The sequence below is a fragment of the Sturnus vulgaris genome, chromosome 2 (genome assembly GCF_052056855.1).
Source record: "Sturnus vulgaris isolate bStuVul1 chromosome 2, bStuVul1.hap1, whole genome shotgun sequence".
In the NCBI taxonomy this organism is placed as follows: domain Eukaryota; kingdom Metazoa; phylum Chordata; class Aves; order Passeriformes; family Sturnidae; genus Sturnus; species Sturnus vulgaris.
Window position 1 is genome coordinate 112,847,472 of NC_142244.1, and position 19,773 is coordinate 112,867,244.

At 40.0% G+C, this 19,773-nt stretch overlaps 1 protein-coding gene across 5 annotated transcripts in view; it reads right to left on the reverse strand.

Annotated features, from left to right (window-relative positions):
• Window positions 1-19,773, reverse strand: part of EFHC2 (EF-hand domain containing 2) — a 58,534-nt gene that overhangs the window by 17,421 nt on the left and 21,340 nt on the right. For all 5 annotated transcript variants that reach the window (XM_088160403.1, XM_088160402.1, XM_088160401.1 and 2 more), the window contains 6 exons: window positions 18,950-19,204; window positions 17,330-17,440; window positions 16,864-17,002; window positions 8,266-8,431; window positions 7,120-7,262; window positions 1,831-2,027 (listed from right to left, as the gene is read on the reverse strand). In XM_088160403.1, coding sequence (XP_088016529.1) covers window positions 1,831-2,027; window positions 7,120-7,262; window positions 8,266-8,431; window positions 16,864-17,002; window positions 17,330-17,440; window positions 18,950-19,204 — 1,011 coding nt within the window. The remainder of the gene's footprint in view (window positions 1-1,830; window positions 2,028-7,119; window positions 7,263-8,265; window positions 8,432-16,863; window positions 17,003-17,329; window positions 17,441-18,949; window positions 19,205-19,773) is intronic.

A 19,773-nucleotide genomic window follows, 5' to 3' on the forward strand; every position in this document is an offset into this window, starting at 1 on the left:
TATTTCTAAATAAATATTTTTTTCCCTCAAATTGAAAAAGAAAACAGAAGTACTGAAAAGTTTTGAACTAGGTCCTTGAAGTTACTTTCAGTAAAGGTGGCAATCAAAATGACAAGACTGTGATTTTCCTCTCCCTTTAACATAAAAACAATATAATAAGTATTATTTTGAAGCAAAAATTAAAATTTTCCAACTATTTTCGATGGTGTCAAACAAATTTTCAATAGTCACCTGCACTATGACTACCAATCAAAATTTCATCTAAATCACCATATGCATATAGAACTGTGGTCAAAATGGCAATTTCCATGAAAAAGCATTCAGTACAGATTTCTTTCACCAGTTTTTAGAAAACATCCTGATGTGTTTTGCTGGAAGGAGATCTATTCAAATTACTTGTTTTCTAATTTTAGAAACAATTAACAAATAACCATCTTTATATTGTTTCCCCTTTTTCAAAACAATCTTCCAGCTCTGATCTGCTCTAGTAATTGCTGAAGTTGTGATTTGAGTATGTGATCCCCTGATGAACTGAGGCAGATTTCTGGAGCTCTAGTCAAAGGATGTGAATGAAGCACCTACCTCTAAGAGAATAAACCTTTTCTTTCTACCAGCTGCATTAAAACCTTAACCGTGCAAAGAACCTTTCAAAATTCACTTTAAGGACATATTTTCAATGTTGTCTCTTTCCATTTTGCAGATTTTATTTTGATACTATACAATCATTCAGTCTGGAGAACTGAAGTCTCATCCATTTGATCCAGGACAATCAATGCAAACAACATTCCAAATAACATTTACAGTCTAAAGCATGACCTCTGCATTTTGGAGAAAAGGTTTGGTTTTGATTCTACCAGGAGGAGAAACCATGCAGCAGAGAGAAAACACATTGGGTTGTATTTTTGAGATTTCAGCTTTGTATTTTACTGCTTTAAGCATTTAACAGCCTTAGCATTTCACATCCACAAGCATCTTGCAGATCTTCCTCATTCTTCCAAGGAAAGCAAAAAATTGCACCATTCTAGAAAAGTATAAAGCAGCAAAGGCACCCCAGCTGGCAATTTATTGTTGCTCTCCCCTCTGAAGGCAACAAGAGAAGACAAGAAAACTTAATAAACACTGTAAGCTTGAATTCCTGACTCTGATATGAATTTCTAATATTAAAAGGGAAACGTTTTGGTAGAAAAATGTGTATGAATCCAAAAAATCCAATCAGGACATAAAATAGCCTCATCAGTAAGACTAAATTGGATGTGTCCACATCTTGAGTACTGAACACTGTTCTAGTCTCCACATCTCACAGTTACTTTGCACAGACAGACTAAAAAGGGTGAGACTCAGTGCACAGGATTAGGCTGAGGGGGAAGAATGTCTGAGATTTACAGAATTATCAAGGTGGTGCATAAGTGAATGGGATCTTCCCCAAACTTCAGAACAGTAGAACTGGTCTTGAAACTAGTGGGAGGCTGGTTTAAAACAGATAAAAGGTACTTCTTTTATCAGATATTTGTTTTTCATAGCAGGCAGTGAACTTTTCAACCTACTGCCACAGAAAGTTGTAGAAGCTAACAGTATCTGTAGGTTCAGCAAGGGTTAGATCAACTCAGGGACAAGAGGTTCATGAACAACCCCTAATGTAGACTGAGTGGATTCTGAGAAAGGAAAAGGGAATGGACAGTATAGAGTGGCCAGACTTGCATGCACTCCCTAAATCCATTGCTAGACAGAAAGCACTGGGCTGTAAGCTTTGGGTGAGTATAAATAATTCTAAAAAACATATGGATAAACCAGTCCTGAGAGATAATAAAAATTAACAAGAGCCTGCTTCACCTCATTTGCATTCTTCTCCATGTAGTTGAACGTGTATTCATCAGCATCCACCAAAAGAAATTTGTGACCATGGAAACAAACTCTGGCTCCAACAAACAGATCCTGAGCCTTGTAGTATTCAGATGGCTCACTCTTAAAGAGTTTCTGCCCAGGCTTTTTAATGCGACTTCTTTCCAGGAACTTTCCACCAGCTATCCCTGTGGGAACAGGATTAAAAATAATTAATTACATCTTTACTTGGGGAAAAAAAACAAAAACACACACACAAAAGAAACCTCCAAGTCATCAACAAAAAGACACCCCAAACCAGATTATTGGTATTTAAATACCACATTTTGCATTCCAGTTTCCTGTCTCAGAACACTCTCTTCCCCTCCCTCTCACTGCTAAAAGGACTGTCTCTGCCAGTGTCCACAGCAACAGTGACATTGTGCACATTCTGTGATATGTCTCATTTGAATGCCTGCCAAACACCTTCCCTGCTTTGCTTTTCTTTAAAACAGGACAGAAATGTGCCTCTTCAAATCGTTCCCATAGCCCTGCTGCCAGCCTTGGAACTGGCCCCTAGAAACCCAAGATCCAAACACTAAGATGCAGGCAATTATCTTTAAGCTGTTAAAAGCAGAAAAAGGAAAATAAAAATCACAACTCGAGGGCGCTGTCCTATGAACACTGTGAATTCTGATGCACTGTAATTCTAACTTCTTTTAAAGAGCTTCTGAAATTTTTAAAAAATTTAGGAGTGCCATGATACTGTCTTACACACATTGTTCTGCCAATGCAATTTAACTGTGATCTGCTCTTTGCTTTGGGAGGTGGGTATGTCACATGGTTCCTTTTCACAGTATAATGATTTTATTCGTGTCATTAGAAACTGCACGAGGTACTCACGGATGGGTAAGATGCTAAAGAGAACATTTCACTTTTCTGTATTAACTTCTGGTATACCACAGGACTGCATTACATGTACCAAGCTTTCTGGAAAACCTTCTGTCTGATGTTTAGTTTCACTGGCATAGGTACCCTACAACAGCTCTGGGGTTTGTTTCCTGTTTATATTTCAGCTTCCAAGCCAAAAGGCAAAAGCTTACTTTAGTAACATTTAATGATGCCTTAATATTAGGTACTGATACAAGTCCAATAAAAGGCTGATGAACAGTGTAATCAAATGCCTTTTATAGTCAAAATTATAAATGAATGTGAAACCCAAACTACTTATTAAACCAGAATTTGGAGCAGATGTCTGTCTTAATTGCTTTATTAGCTTCATAAAAGACAAAAAAACCCTCCACTATGGTAATCATCAGACCTTGCTTGAACCAAAAAACAATTCAAATCATTAATGTGACTCTAATGTTAACACATTCATTTTCACCCAGTTATAAAAACAAATAAGAAATTTTTTAGGTTATATAATCCTGGCAACTGTTTTTAATATTTAATATGTCTCTGTAAGATTGGAAATTCGCTCTTGCCTCTCTATTTCCCTGCAATTGTGCACTTACTTTGGAAACCGACTTCTGCCCCATAATGGTTTTTTAAATGTTACAGGTTAATACACTACAAGTGGTATAAAGAAAAATGACTGAAAATATCTCATTAAGTTAGAGATTTTACACTGAAACCTGATAAGGAGTTTTGATGGAAATCTACAAAACCCAGGCTCAAAGCATAAAATAAACACCACCAAGAAAGACCCTCTTCCATTAAGATCAGATCAGAGTTTGCAGGTGTTTGTACAGCTGTTGGCTGGGTCTTACACTGAGTAAAAAAGAGGTTGTGATCTTCTTCACGGGGAGCCAAAGTTCTCATGCTTTGATCCCCATCTCAAGAAGTGCTTCAAGATGTCCAGCCCTGTGAATTTCTTAGAGTTTCACTGTTACTAATATTAGAGTGAAGTACTTCTCTGAAACCTTCAGGTTGCTGAACAGAGAGAACTAAGAGCAACTTACTACTTCCATTTTTGGATTGGGATTTGAAGCATTACTTGCCAATTTGTACCAGTTCATGTAAATAAAAAGTTAAAATTAGCCCTGTGAACCTGTGCACAAAAGGGATGGCCAGGTTGTTTTTTTGGATGCCTTACTCCTTTTCCTTAGCCACAATTACCTGACCTCTACAAAGCCTTCCCATTCTTGATATTGAAGAAATTAATTCACTTTTCCTTCAGACATTACTAAAAAGAGGGAGATAGTGAGAGAAAATAAGTAGAAAGAAAAGGAAGGTGGGAACAAATAACCTTGTGCAGACCCAGGCCTCTCTCCAGCTGCTGCTCTAACTCCTCCACCACATTCCACATTCCTTGCCTCTTCAATGCTGCTCTCACTAAACTCTCCAATGGCCAGGTCTCAGCCACGTCCTTCCATTTCACCTTTCTATCACCTCTAAAAGTCAGCTATTCCATCCATTTTAACAACCCAGGGAAGTTAAAAGTCCACTTACACATGCCTTTCATATGTGCCTTGAAGCATTTGTTACTATTAGTGGGCAAATTTTCCAATTTATTGTTTCACATTTTATTTGACCAGCAGTGTTCAGTGGGCTCCCAGAAGAAATCCCAGCACATATTCTCATTCCAAAATAAGAGGAAGGCAGGCAGCAATCTCTGGCCTGCCAGTCATGCTGCTGATGGCTTGACCAGCTGACCACATCTGCTCTGCAGTGAGTGGCTTTGACTCCTCTCTGGGTGCTGTGGGATAAATCTGGAGTCCCAGGTCACAGCTATTATTACTGTGTGTTCAAGGCTCTCTGGGGCCTTGTCTAGTTGAAATGGTGCAAAGGAGAACTAGAAGTGACTGCATAGGCAGTCCAAGATTCAAATTGTTACCTGGGCTTCTTCAATTTAACAGTGCAGCTGTACCTTTAGCACCCTTTCTTTCTCTGGACATAAAAAATGCCAATCAAGCATGTCATTCAGTGGTGGAGAACTGAGCTGCTCTTGAGCCTCACAGCAGCATTACATATTAAATATATATATATATATACATATACAGAAGTGTGTGTGTGTATTTAGCTGCAACAAAAGAAGTTGCATAAATTTCAGGCCACTGGATGCCAGGAAGTGAGTTAAATATTGATAACAAGATGCTGCTGCCATGAAAGTGTTAAATCTGGATGCTGTAGTGGAGCAGAATTAACTGACTGAAGTCCTAACAAGGCACTCTACACCTTATTAAAACACTTCTCAGAGAATTGCTTGTATTTTAGTTGGGGTTGAGGCCTCTATTTATGCGCTCATAATATAGTTGGATACAAGCAGAGATGCCATCAGAAATTCTCTGGATTGAAAAAGGCAATTCTGGATGTTATCAGCTCTGAAACTGTTGATGATGTTCAGTGGGCTTCACAGAAAGACACTAATCTCTCCAACAGGGTCATGCTTAGCCAAAACTCCCCCATCTCTCTGAACTACAGAATAACTTCCTGACATCCTTCCCACTGCTATGTCCTTCCATCCTTGCACAAGACACTTCAGGAAAATAAAAAGGTGCTTGAAAATCACAAAACCTTTCATATCCTCAGCTGGAGGCAGCCTAAAATAGAGAACAGAGGCCAACAGAATTTAAACATGACAACATTTGGCGACCATGCTCCAGCAATAGGATAAATGTGGTCAAGCAACTGAGAAGTAACAAAGCATTTACTTGTCACTTGAACATTGTCAGTCTGGCTCGGAATACAGTTCAGTATTGTACACAAACACACATCCAGACTCTAGCATAGGGCAATCTTCCCTCTTTGAATGCTCAGCACTCCATGATTAATGGTAAAGTATGTTAGAAAGTGTCACAGCTGTTTGGCTTTCATGAGCTGCTTCTATACAACGGATGCTGTATAGGTTTCATAACACAATTTTGCAAAACAAAGGATTTAGTCTTTCATTCTCAATGTCTTATATTTCCTGTCCCTATTTATCATCAGTTACAATACTATTCCTGTATGTTATCCACAATAAAAGCAAATGTTTAAAGGTCAGATTTTCAAATTAAAATGTAATAAAAGTTCTAAGGCATTATACTTGAAGTATCCCACAAAGGATATTGTGAAGTACCATCATGCAATGAACAATGTAATTCTGAGAGAGGAAGATCATTAATTACTATGACATCCATCTATGCAGGATAATGCAGCAGGCCTGATGATGTAATTCCCATTGCATTTAAAAATCCACAATGCTGCTTCTGCTACTTCTGAGTCTGGCCACAATGTTTACTGTAAAATCTAACTAAATGAGCAGGGGAACTGGGGCTGATTACAGAATTCACAGAATGACGAGGTTGGAAGAGACCTTCAAGATCATCCAGTCCAACCCGTGCCCTAACACCTGAACTAGACCATGGCACCAAGTGCCACATCCAGTCTTTTTCTAAACACATCCAGGGATGGTGACTCCACCACCTCCCCGGGCAGACCATTCCAGTACTTGATCACTCTTTCCGTAAAAAACCTTTTCCTAATATCCAGCCAATATCTCCCTTGGCACAGCTTAAGGTGTTCTCTCATTCTGCCAGTTGCTGCCTGGAGAAAGAGACCAACCCCACCTGACTACAACCACCTTCCATGGAGTTGTAGAGTGACAAGGTCACCTCTGAGTCTCCTTTTCTCCAGGCTAAACAACCCCAGCTACATCAGTCATTCCTCACAGGGTTTGTGTTCCAAACCCCTCACCAGTCTTGTTGCCTCCTCTGGACATGCTCAAGTGTCTCAATGTCCTTCTTGAACTGAGGGGCCCAGAACTGGACACAGCACTCAAGGTGTGCCCTCACCAGTGCCCAGTCCAGGGGAAGAATGACCTCCCTGCTCCTGCTGGCCACACTATTCCTGATACAGGCCAGGTGCCATTGGCCTTCTTGGCCACCAGGGCATACTGCTGACTCATGTTCAGCTGGCTGTTGACCAATACCCCCAGGTCTGGGCACTGTCCAGACACACCATCCCCAGCCTATAATGTTGCAGGGGGTTATTGTGGCCAAAATGCAGGACTCAGCATTTGGACTTATTAAACTTCATCCCATTGGACTCTGTCCATCCATCCAGCCGTTCTAGGTCTCTCTGCAGAGCCCTGCTACCTTCCAATAGATCAACACATGCTCCCAGCTTCGTGTCATCTGCAAATTTACTAATGAAAGACTCAATACCCTCATCTATGTCATCAATAAAAATATTGAACAGAACTGGCCCCAGCACAGACCCCTGAGGGACACCACTGGTGACAGACCCCCAGCTGGATGCAACACTGTTCACCACCACTCTCTGGGCCCAGCCATTAGAGACATTGCTATATCTTACCTGAGTTTCTCTCTGCATATTCAAAAATGGAAAGGGTGTCATCACTCAGGAAGAAGGAAATAATGAATTTACGATCCTTGTCAATAGCACTGTCGGTGACGAGTTTCGCTGCATAGCGCAGTACGTTACTGTCCATGCCATATCTAAAAAGGCAAAGGAACAGGTAAGAAGTCAAAAACAGAGTGTGAGAAAAGTTTTCACCCCTGAGAGATGCCTTCTCTAAGTTTTGTAATTAATTGTGTTATTACTGCGCCAAGAAGGAAAATAGTGTAAGATTCACTACTTTGTCAAAAACCATTTTCAGCTTAAATTAACAGAACCAGATAGAGTCAGTCAGATAGAAAGGAATAATTTTCAGGGAAAAATTACTTCTCCGCCACAGGTCTGGAATTAATTTTTATTCAGGCTGAGTTGCAAATCAATCCCTAAGTTTCTTTTCTAAAATTTGTAAAGAAAGAACACATTTAGGTATGTATATTCTCAAACCAAATTATGAATAGCAATTCACAGATTTAGGTCCACCAGGTGATCTTACTAGCTAGATATTTATTAAGTGATTGTGTTTTAAATAATTTGCAGTGTCTGTATATGCACTATCAATACACTCCCAAGCCTTTTTTAACAGCTTTCCTCTTTTACAAAGGTTCTCCAGGTGCATCTTTAACAGGAGACTTGCTTTTTTGCTTTAGCTTCAACAACTGTTGCCTAATGAACCATTACATAATGGAAAGTAAAGTGTTAAAGTTTAGTAGTGCTACAGTAAACTGCATGAAATTCAGCAGACAAAAAAAAAGTAATTATCAGGAAATTAAACAAAAACAAATCTGCGTTGGTCTGCTGGATCATCCAAAATTCCTGACTAATGCCTGGACTAAGATTTCTGTCAAGTTCCCACTGAAGACAGCAGAGGGAAGGAGGTAGAGGATGAAAGAGTAGTAATATTTGCGGTCTCCAAAGAGAAATTTTGCAGTTTGCAGAAAATTGGAATACCATGTCACTGACCCAGGCCTCATGCACCTGTCCCTTAAAAGTCTGATGAGCTGCATATTTTTGCTAAAAAAAAAAAATGATACTCCCACATAACATTTGTCTCCTTCACAAAAATACATAATTTTATAAACTGAGATTATTTTTCACACAAAATACCTGTCTTTCTCCAGGAATTGCCTGTAATCCTTATGGAGAGCCTTGACAACCACACCCCTACAGGAGCTCAAAGAATCTTCTTCAGAACCAAATCCATTGTAAGGAGGAATAATTTTTTCTGGTTTTGGAGGCGGTGGAGTCTTATACTGAATTGGGGTGAAATCCACTGCAGCAAAGAGAGCAAGACTTAATTGTTACTGCTGTGATGAAGGCATTTTATCAAGAATTTAAACTTCCAATATGAATAGTTATTAGCCTACTTCTGTAATAGACCACTGATCAAAGCCAAACCAGGATCCCTCCTACTGTTACAGGGTAGAAAAAGACTCCGTAGAGCCAACAGCAAAATTATTTCTTCAAGGGTTTCAGGATTTCCTCTATAAACTTAAAATGTTTGAAAAATATCATTAAGATACATAGAAAAAAGGAAAGACAAATACAATTTCAAAACGGGATAAAATAGTAAATTAAAAAATCTAAATTAATTTTTCACTTTCATCCTTGAGACAACATGATTAAGTAAATAACTGTCTTATGACTTTCCTGCCCTGCGCTTTTGGCCAGAAGAAAAAAAATACATAAATAAATAAAATTTTATTAATTATTTAAAACACATATATAAAAAGTCTTTGGTACACTAAAGCAAATAACTTCAGCCCACAACTCACTATATCCAGAGTTTGGGAAGCTTTGTTTTTCTTTATTTCCCCCAGACTCAAGTCTTGTCTTGCAGTGATCAGTGGTCCTCACTATCCCAAGTACACAACAGGAGCTGCTGAGTGTCCTGACTCAGCAGAAGCACATCTGGTCAGGGACCTACACTCAATTCCCACAGAGGTACCTCCCAAAAGTTCTGCTTCCCTGATTCTCATGACTCCTCTCTTGGTGAAAATCTTGTCCCATCTGGCCCCTGCACTGCTCTTCTGCTGCAGGGCAGCTTCCAGTACATCCACATAAAACTTAACAGAGGAGCTCAGTCTGCTGCTTAAATAAGGTTAATGGAAAATGGAAAGGGTGAGAAGAAAACAAGGAACTTGCATGTGTGAGAAAGTAAATGGGCAGATCTGAGGCAAATGAAGACATGAGCCACAGGAACACAGGATAATTTAGGTTGGACAGGACCTTGGGAGGTCTTCTGCTCAGCACAGAGTCAGCCTCAGGTCAGAGGAATAAAAGAGATATGAGAACAGTGTATAAAAGTGGAGCCCATGAAATAAAGGTTATTTTTCCTTTAAAACTTAACTTTTCTACCCAGAACTGAAGAGAGATGGATAACCTAAACTTGTAGCATGGGTTTCAGTATAAATAGAGGAGGATGACAAAACTGCTGACACTTGGAACACTGAACTGGTTTGTGAATAAAATGTTTTAAACATGGCTATATCAGAAGATCACAGCACAACACTCCTAAAATCTGACTTGCTTAACTGCAGCGTGAGTTGAAAAATAAAGCAAGCATTCAGATGTCCAAGTTTTCTTTTAGCCTGAAAACACTCTGAGTTCTCCTTTAGCCTTTACCTCTCAGAAGAATATGGTCTGACTCAAAAAGCTGATACAATCAGTGAAAAAGTTGTTTTGCAAAACCACACCAACATTCTTCTCCATGAAAAATTACATGTGCCCTTTCTGGGACTCAGAAGCAAAAAGGCCAAGCCCAAAGAAAGATCACTCATAAATCTTCGAAGTAATTTTCACCATGAAAGAGTATGTGTGTGTAAACATGCACCAAAATCACAGACTCATAGAATCATAAAATGGTTTGGGCTAGAAGGGACCTTAAAGATCACCTTGTTCCAACCCCCCTATCATGGGCAGGGACACCTTCTACTAGACCAGGTTGCTCAGAGCTCCATCCAGCCTGGTCTTGAACACCTCCAGGAATCACAGAATCATGGCACTGAATGCCATGTCCTGTCCTTCCTTAGAAACCTGGTGGTGACTCCACTGTCTCCCTGGGCAGCCTATTCCTATATGTAATCATCCTTTCTGTGAAGAATGTCTCCCTAACGTCCAACCTGATCCTCCCCTGGAGCAGCTTTAAGCTATGTCGTCTCAACCTGCTGCTGCTCGCCTGGAAAAAGAGCCTGAGCCTCATCTTGTTCCAACCTCCTGTCAGGGAGTTGTAGGGAGTGATAAAGTCACCCCAGAGTCTCCTTTTCTCCAGGTTGAACACTCCTAACTCCCTCAGTCACTCCTCACAGGACTTGTGCTCCAGACCCTTCCCTAGCTCCATTGCCCTTCTCTGGACCTGCTCTGGATGGGGTGCCCGACATTCCTCAGGACAATCTGTTCCAGTGCCTCACCACCCTCACAGCACAGAATTTCCTCTTAATATCTAATCTCAGCATACTCTCTTTCAGTGTGAAGCCATTCCCCTTTGTTCTGTCACTCCAGGCCCTTATATAGTCTCTCTCCATTTTTCTTGTCCGTTCTCTTCAGGTACTGGAAGGCCACATTTAGGTCACACCAAAGCCTTCTCTTCTCCAGGCTGAACTGCCCAATTCTCCAAGTTATTGCCCACAGGAGAGGTGTTCCCTCCATCTAATCAGTTTGTTGCCTCCTCTAGACTCTCTCCAATGGGTCCATGTCCTGGGACCCCAGGGCTGGATGCAGCACTGCAGGTGGGGTCTCAGAGGGGTGGGGTCTCAGAGGAGTGGAGCAGAGAGGCAGAATCCTCCCTTCCCTCACCTGCTGCCCACGGTGCTTTGGATACAGCCCAGCACACCCTTGACCTCTGGGCTGAGGGGGCACATGGCCAGGGCACGTCCAGCCCCTCACCCACCAGTACCCCCAAGTCCTTCTCTGCCCGGATACTCCGGATCTGCTCATCCCGCAGCCTGGGTTGATACTGGGGGCTGCCCCAGCCCAGATGCAGCACCTTGACCTTGTTCTTATTAACCCTTATGAGATTCCTATTAAACTTTATGAGATCTCCTATTTTCTACACACTGTTTGTGATCAAAACACCGCATTTTCACAGCTTCACAGCGTGTGCTTGATACAGGTAATTCCTGATACCATAAACATGGAGCCTGTAAATCGGCATAGATGGAGCAGGAAAGTAAACCCCGATGCCTGCAGGTGCTGAGCACCGCAGGGAGCACACAGGATCCCCTGGCGAGATTCCCGCTGAATTCCCGGCTGGATTCCCCCTTGATTCCCCGCTGGATTCCCACTGAATTCCCGGCTGGATTCTCCTCTAGATTCCCCGCTGGATTCCGGGCTAGATTGCCGCTGGATTCTCCGCTGGATTCCCTATTCCCGCGCCGGGAGCAGCACCGGGAGCGGCGGCTCCGCGCTCCCACAGCGCCACCCGGTGGCGGCGCGGCGGAGACGGCAGGGGCTGATGATGCTCATCAACCCGAGCACTAATTTTTGATTAGGCAATTAATTAGGAACAGCGTATTCGGGCAGACACAAGTCCCTTCTCTTTGCTCAGGTGTCACAGGTCCTGCCGGAAGCGCTCGGGGTACCAGGGCACCCTGGCCGCAGAAGACAAGAAGCTCCTGTGTTTACCCGCTGGTCACAGTCGGCACATTCACACCCCCGCACAAGGCATTCATTAAGAGACATTAAAGCATTTCCCGTTTGTAAACTTTAGCACATGTGGATGAAAATTAGATTTATAAAGTACAAGGAAATTATAAATTAAGAGGAATAATGTTTTATCCCTGGGAGATGTGTTGAATCCCTCACAAGCGAAGCTTAGAATAAGTGAAATCCAAAGGGAAGTTCAGCCCGTTGGTTCCCATCTCATCCTTAAAGTAAAATATCTTGTGTCATTCATAGAATCATAGAATCACTAATTTTAGAAAAGACCTCTGAGATCACCAGGTCCAACCATTAACCCAGCACTGTCAGGTCTACTAAACCATGTCCCTAAGTGCCACATCTCTATACATTTTTTGAGCACTTCCAGGGATGGTAACTCCACTCCTTCCCGGGACAGTCTGTTCTAGCCTGACAACCCTTTAAGTCATGAAATGGTTCCTAATATCCAATATATCCTCCTCTGAAACTGTTTCATCTTGTCCTGAGACAAGAGACCAACCTTTACTTATCTAGGTTCACTAAAGAGAAAAAATGGAAACATCCAGCCTTGTGTCACCCATATTTTCCAGGATTTTCAAGAATTATAAACTCATATTCTCTCCTGTGAATGAGGAAATTCAGGAAGAAATTGCCATGGAGACATACAGGTTACAAAACTAGTCAAAAACTCATTTCTGGAACTTGTGAAGAGCCAGCTTCCCCAGCTCAAAACTCATTTCATCTTTGCTCTGCCTCACAGCATTAGGGCAGAATCAGAAAGACAGCTGGCACTTACATAAAAAATGCACTCTTCTCACGATGATCACTGGTGTTTAAGAAAATTACCTCTGTCCAGTCTGGAAAAGAAATCAATTCTCACTCCTTCCAGGCTGTAACATTTTCAGTGTAAATTTACAGTGGATAGAGAATAAAGTGAAAGTCTGGGATTACAAATTTCTACTTCCAGAAAGAATAGCACAGGTATTTTTATCATGTATAGTTTCATCCCTTGTTACTGCAGTAACCTGGGGGGCTATTCCACCTCATTTATCAAACATGGACCTCATACTTGTAGATTTCTCACGACATCAAAACCTGAATGAGATTGAAACAAGTACTGGGAACAGCAAGAAACAGAACAGCTTCAACCACATCTTTAGCACATAAACAATTTGAAGACAGCAAAGCCTTCTTAATAAGAAAAGCTAAATTCCTTAAGAAGAATTTGTTGCCAGAGAGGCAGCATTAAACCAGGTTGAATGAGTTTGTCAGCTTTCAGTTTCAATATACATTCTAGATTTTAGTATAGAGTGTGAGATTACCTTCTGCCCTCATAGAAGAACTGCAGGAAAATCCTCATATATTAGATAAGACCATATTTCAAAGAAGAGCCAAGTGCTACATACTTTGGATTAGAATGATAATTCTACTGAATATCAGGATATAGAAGCAAGAATGAAATTCTATCTTCAGAGGAAGAGGACAGACACCTCTGATCACCAAAGCCAGGAACAGGAAAGAGAAGTCCCACTAGACTTGGACAATATAAAGAGGTGGTGATAACCTGGGAGGATGGCAGCTAGCATGGTGCTCTCCATACATCAGAGGAGATGTATAACAAATAGCTGAGACCTTCTAGTGATAGTCTGCTTCACAACTGAGGTAAGAAGTAAAATAAGAAGGAAAAAAAAAACATGTCTACATGTAGGAATAAAGAAAACCTAGTGCTCAGAGAACTGTCCATGCAGCTAAAACATGACAATATTTACCCTGATCAAAAGAAAATCTCCATTTACAGTCCTACTTCTTCATTATTACAGTTACCTGGGCAAAAACAGCATCTGTATATGCACAAGTATATTTAGAAGCTGCTGCTCAGTCTCCACCACGTGTAGTGGAGAGGTTAAAACCAGAGACACTGACCTCTGACGAGCCTAGTGAAAATTGGCAGCAGGCTTTAGTGCCCCGCTGAGGGGAAAGCAAGGAGTCAGCTGTTCTCCCTGTTCTCCAGGAGCAGCTGCCTGGCCAACAGCACACAGCCCTGCCCCAGCAGCGGGTCAGGGCCGGAGCCTGAGAAATGAGGGGGTGGGAGGGGTGGAGAGCCGGCACAGGAGAGGGATTGCAGGGTGCTGTGAAAAGCCTCAACAGCCAGGCTTGGGAGGTGCTGGGACAGGGAAGAAAAACAGTAGGAAACCAGATTTTCCTGGTTTTGTTCCATCTTGAGTAATCTGTTATTTAAGAAAAAATACTTTATACTCTAAGATACTGTATTAAGTGAGAAGGATGAGTACCAGCTTCCCCCCATTGCACATCAGCCTATTTCCCATTTCAGCAGGGTGACCACAACACATACATGGCTACAGAGTCTTTTTCTTCTTCTCTGAGGCTGAACTAGCAAGTCTGGACAGGTAACTTCACACATTAATGCATTTTCTCTTGCATTCATAGTACTTCTAGGTGACAGTAATGCCATCAGCTTCCTACTGAAAAGTATTAGATATGTTCATCTATGGAAAAACTCTGCTTTTCACAAACATATTAAAATAAGCAAACCCCACATTAGAAATATATCATGTTCTTCAAGAAAAATCTAAACTATTCTTCATTCTCCTAAAAGGCAAATTCTGTGGGCAAGCAACTTGTGCTGAAACTGCAGACTCAAAAATAAATGTCAGCTTCTTTAATGGCTTTGGCAGAAGAGTATAAATTGAAAGGGAGTAATGTAAAAACACAATAACGAAACAGCTGGATTGATGCCATGAGGTGCTGAGGACTGTGCCTTGATGTAAGAACTAATTTATCCACTTGCTTACTCTTGCTCAAGTAAATGGTCTCCCTGGACTGGAACTGCAATTAAGTCCGTTCCAGTGTTTAATTGGATCGGAGAGGAATTCTGAGCACTTTGTGGGACTGAGCCCACTGAGAGTACCTCGTACATCCACAGACACAAAATATGTAAATCACTAAGAGTAAAAGGTGAACACTCACTAGTTCTCTCTAAAAACCTGCTTTTAAGCCAAAACCTACTCTGATTCTACTCCTGGTCCCTTCCAGTTGAAAAGTCATAGCTACATTTTTTTAATCCTTGTGGGGAAAGCAGGAAAGAATTTTACAGCAAAGTGTGTGAATCCCTTAGCTCTAAGAAAGTATTGTCTGTGAACAAGACAGGTCGCATCAAGATGGATGGTTTTCCATGTCAGCCAGAGTCTCTACCATTCATATATCCTTAAAGGTATGTGTAAAACACTTCCCAGTCTCCCTAAGGCCTCAGCTAGAGCACATCTTTGTGTATTTGGTGTCAACAAGGCAGAGAAACTGGAGAGAGCACTGAGAAAAATTATCACAGATAGAAAAGAATGGACTATGGAGAAAGACTGAAAGGTTTTCCCTTAGCAGCAAATGGCCCGGGATGGGGGCAGGGGAGTAAGGTTTTGTATTGGAATAGTGCTCAGATCTCTATGAGGTTGTTATTAAATGAGGATACTGAGCAGTTGCTCCCCAAGTCTGACAAAGATAAAAGAATAAATTTACTCTCTCAGTTTACACAAACTAGCTTCAGAATAGCTTTTAAGCAGCATTTTTAACTATGTTGTTAGGACAAGATACCTCAGGCAGCAAAGAAATCTCTTTTACTGCAGAACAGGAACAGACTAGACCACCTACAGTCCCAGTCTTCTAGAATTCTGCACATCAGCAACTTCTGAATTCCCCTAACTTGCAAACCACCTAACTTTTAACATTCAGAGACATAAACAGTAATTACTGAGCCAGCATTAGAGGAGGGGAAGGGCCTTTGAATTTGTGTATTACTTGGTTGCACTGCTGGTTTGATCCAGGATGGTCAGCTGCATTTCATTTATTGCCTGCCCGTTTTTGCCCAGAGAAATCCCCACTCTCTGTTCAGGATAATTTGCTCAGACAGAGGATATTGCTGCCATCAAGCAGCAGTGGTCTTGGCTGAAGAAATTCCCAGAGCAGAACCCCCTATTTTGCATCTCTAGAGTTAAATTTGTTATTATTACAGGTAATACCATGGTTATTGAACATGGCTTCCTCACACACTAGCAAGATCAGGTTTACTTTGGTACGGACATGCCAAGGTGTTATTGAAAAAGTCCTCATGAGAAATATTTTGCCAACTAAGAAATATAGTGTTTGAGTGATAATGCTGCATCATTTAATTCCCCCAATGCAGCAGACAAGCTCTGATACACACACACACACACTATCAGATCACAAGGTAACAGAAATAGTCTGCTCAGGTGTTTTATTTCACAGTGGCAGGGAAAGGCCATAGCAGGATTCTTCCAACCATCTCTGAATAGTCAGATGCTCAGCTATATTTATTGAATGAATAAACTGCCAGAAAATAATTAAGTAATTTTTGCAGGAAGATGTCCATGATGGAACCATTAGCAAGTCTGACTGAGGACATTCAAAGACAGATAAATGAAAGCCCCTATTGTTATTCATTTCCAAAATGCTTTTCCATAATGGATATAGTTGTTAAATGTCTCCAGAATTTAGTACTGAAACTTCACAAGATACACACTCTAATAGTCCAGAATACACAAAACTGCATTGTAAAAACCAATAATGTGATAGACTAAAACTGTCATGTAGGAAAATCTTATTACGTGAGGATTCTGACATCCATATAAAATGAAATATAATATAAGGGGGAATAATTGAGCTCATTCTACTTATCCACTTACTACACACTCTTTATTATTTTCTGACTGCAAACACAGCTATTGGAAGAGAAGGGGGAAGGAAAGAAGAAGAAATATAAGTCTATCCATATGACTATTTTGTCACTGTAGTTTTCAAACAGGGGCATTAGGAGCAGAACACATGTTATATGCTAGTTTTCAATGGAGCAATGTATAAGAAAACCCTTCTGGATTACCTGCAAAATTACTGCTTTGCTGCTAACAGCCTACAACAGATTGTTATTGCTAAAGGTTTTAATGAACATGTTTTGTCAGTAATAAAATTTGAAGACAGCTCTGTTAAATTCAGAAGTATAAAAATGCTCACAAGGAAAGGATAATTATCATTACTTACCAATTCCATACTTTTTCCTGTAATGTTCTTTAGTGAATTCATCACAATCACAGAGTAATATTTGCCTTCCCCAAACATTAATTACTGCCCCTATTTTCAAGTCACTGTCTTTGTAAAATTCCCGATGCACTGCTCCTGTCTAATAAAAGAATGAACATTTATACAGCAGTTCCATAAATCTCAGAATCACACAACCTTTCTTAAAACCCAGGTCATTTAGTGTGTGTGATTTAACACATAACCTTCAAAGTCCATTGGCAAGTATATTTCACTTCATGTTAAGCTCCTTCACTTTTACAAATGTGGGATTTACATACAGTAAATCTCAGTAGTTCTCATTTGAGCAATTTTCCAGTGGCAGCACAATTCTATAAATAACTCTTTGTTGCAGAGGATAACAACCATAGAAATTACAAAAACTACAATAAAGATATTCAACAGCTGGAGGCACTCAGTAATTTCTGACCTGCAAAACGTCCCGAATGTAATAGCCTTTGTTTCTTTCTGGCTTTCCCAACACATTGAGCAGAGTGTAATTCGTGATGGTGCCTGGATGATATGGAGGAGTAGGAGCATTCTGCAAGGAAAGAGACCAAGTCTTCAGAAATATGAGTGACAGTGAAGAAAGAGAACTCTGCTACCTTAGAACCAGTAGGTTTCTTATACATTGGCTGTTATTGTAGTATTTTCTGTGATAATTTTTATTACATTCTAAGATTCTACCACCAAACCTAAAAGCCAAAAGTGTATATTCCAAAAGCCTGTACATAGGCCAAAAGCAGTATTCAGAATCTTACTCTCTCTCCAAGGGTAAAGTTTCCTTTCTCTTGGAAGCAAACAGAAAGCAAAGGTCAGCATATCCAAAGTACCACAGTTGTCAACATCTGCTCTAAAGGCTATTATTTTGATTGGTAATAATTATAAAAACATGCAAAGAACCATCCAGGATTGGTCCTATCCACTGCACAAATGCAGAAGATTCAAGTCAGCATGATTCTGTTGGCAAAGAAGTGGTTTTGTTTCTATTGTGAGTTTTAAAATTATTCCAGTATTACCAAACTTAGTATATATTTATGTCACATTTTTTAAAATACTGCTGATGCAGGGTAATCAAAATGAGTTATTTTGTCTTACCACCTCTCCTGACCCCACATCTTTGGATTTCTCTGCTGCCATTCTCAAAATTTCCAGAGGAAAAATGCCAGTGCTTAAAATTGCAACATGCACCTCAGTGGTCAAATGGGTCTGGCATTCTAGAGCCACTGCTAAATCAGCATCTTGGAACACAGGACTTACAAGGTGAGAAAAGTGTAATATTTTGCTGGTAGGTTTTTATTATAAAATCTCATGGCATCACAAATAGATTATCAATGTTAGAAGGAAAGGAGGAAAAGACTCCCAGTATTTTATTCTGTCTGTTGGCTGATGTTATTCTATCATCAGGATCTGTCTGGAATGATACAGAAGTGTATCCAGATCAGTAATTTTATAATCATAACAGGTTACAGAGGATACAAAACCTTTGAAGATTTCTCTGAGTCGAGCCTTTCTCATGATTAATGCCCAACAAAGCTTATTGATGGATTCCTATTGATTTTAATTGGCTCTGCTTAAGGTCCCAAATCCAGAAACTCAATCACACCAGATTTGCTACAAAGAAGTAAATACTAAATACCAAATACTAAAACTGACTTTTCCAAAGGCTGGAAATGTAAGTCACAGATCAAATCTGAATTCACCTCAGTTTTCCGTAAGCTTATCAATATTAATTAATTTTCTTGTCTTCCATTATTGCAGAGTTCTATTAATACAGTTACCTTAATAGATTAATAGAGGAGAAAGATAATCATAGGACATCTCTGTGACTAAATGCTCCTTTTAGTTTAAGCATGACAAACCTAAAGATAATTTTCCATCACTTATTAATTTACTACGTGAGTATGTGTGCAAAACCCAAATAATGCAATTATGATTAATACTCTGAAAACACTTTCTAAATATCATTACAATCCTAATACAGGATTTTCAAAACAAATAATTCAATATTTCTCAATTAGTGGAAGAATTTGAAATTTTCATTCCTCACCTTTGGAAGTTTATCTCTTTTGAGGAAAAATGGAACTACATCTCGTCCTGAGTTTCGTGGTAAAACTTCTCTTATATCAATAGTATCATCAGACAAATAATAACGAAGAACAAGTTCCCGTGGGCCAGTAAGCTGTGATTCTGGGTCATTCCACACACAGGAAAACCCCAAAACTTGTCCATCAAACTCCAGAAACTGTTTCAAAGTGTCAAAGCGCTCATAAGGGTGAAAAGGATTCGTGCTCGCCAGATGTCTCTGGTAAAGGAGAAATTAAGAAAAACATATTTTTAATTATTTACTACTAAAAAAAAGGATCACAACTGCATGATGCTGTCTAACCTTAGAACATGGGTTAAGGATTTTCTAATGAAAACCACACATGAAACATGATTTATGCCATTATCAAAGAAGTGTTTACAGGAGTATTACAATATTTAGAAAAGTATTTATTGCTGTGCACTCAGAAAAAACATGAAAAGAATTTTGGATTGGTTTTAATCCTTGTTTTACTTGCAAGGTCCTCTAGAATCAGAGAATTGTTAAACTATTTGCAGTACAGTTCATATTTTCAAGAAACTGCCTGTAATCAGATGACTAAAACGCCAACTAGCATCACTCTTTTTGATATACTTCCTTAAAAAGTACTTCTCATAGATAATGTGTGTAAAGAATCAATTCATTCTTTTCCCTTAAGTATTTTCTGTCAGTCAACTTTAAAATACAGATTTTTAACTTTTGATTCATGTTATACAGTTGGCAGGTACTGGGTATATTTGTTCATCTCTCAAAACACACCCATAGGTCTTGATAAGGAACAGAAAATG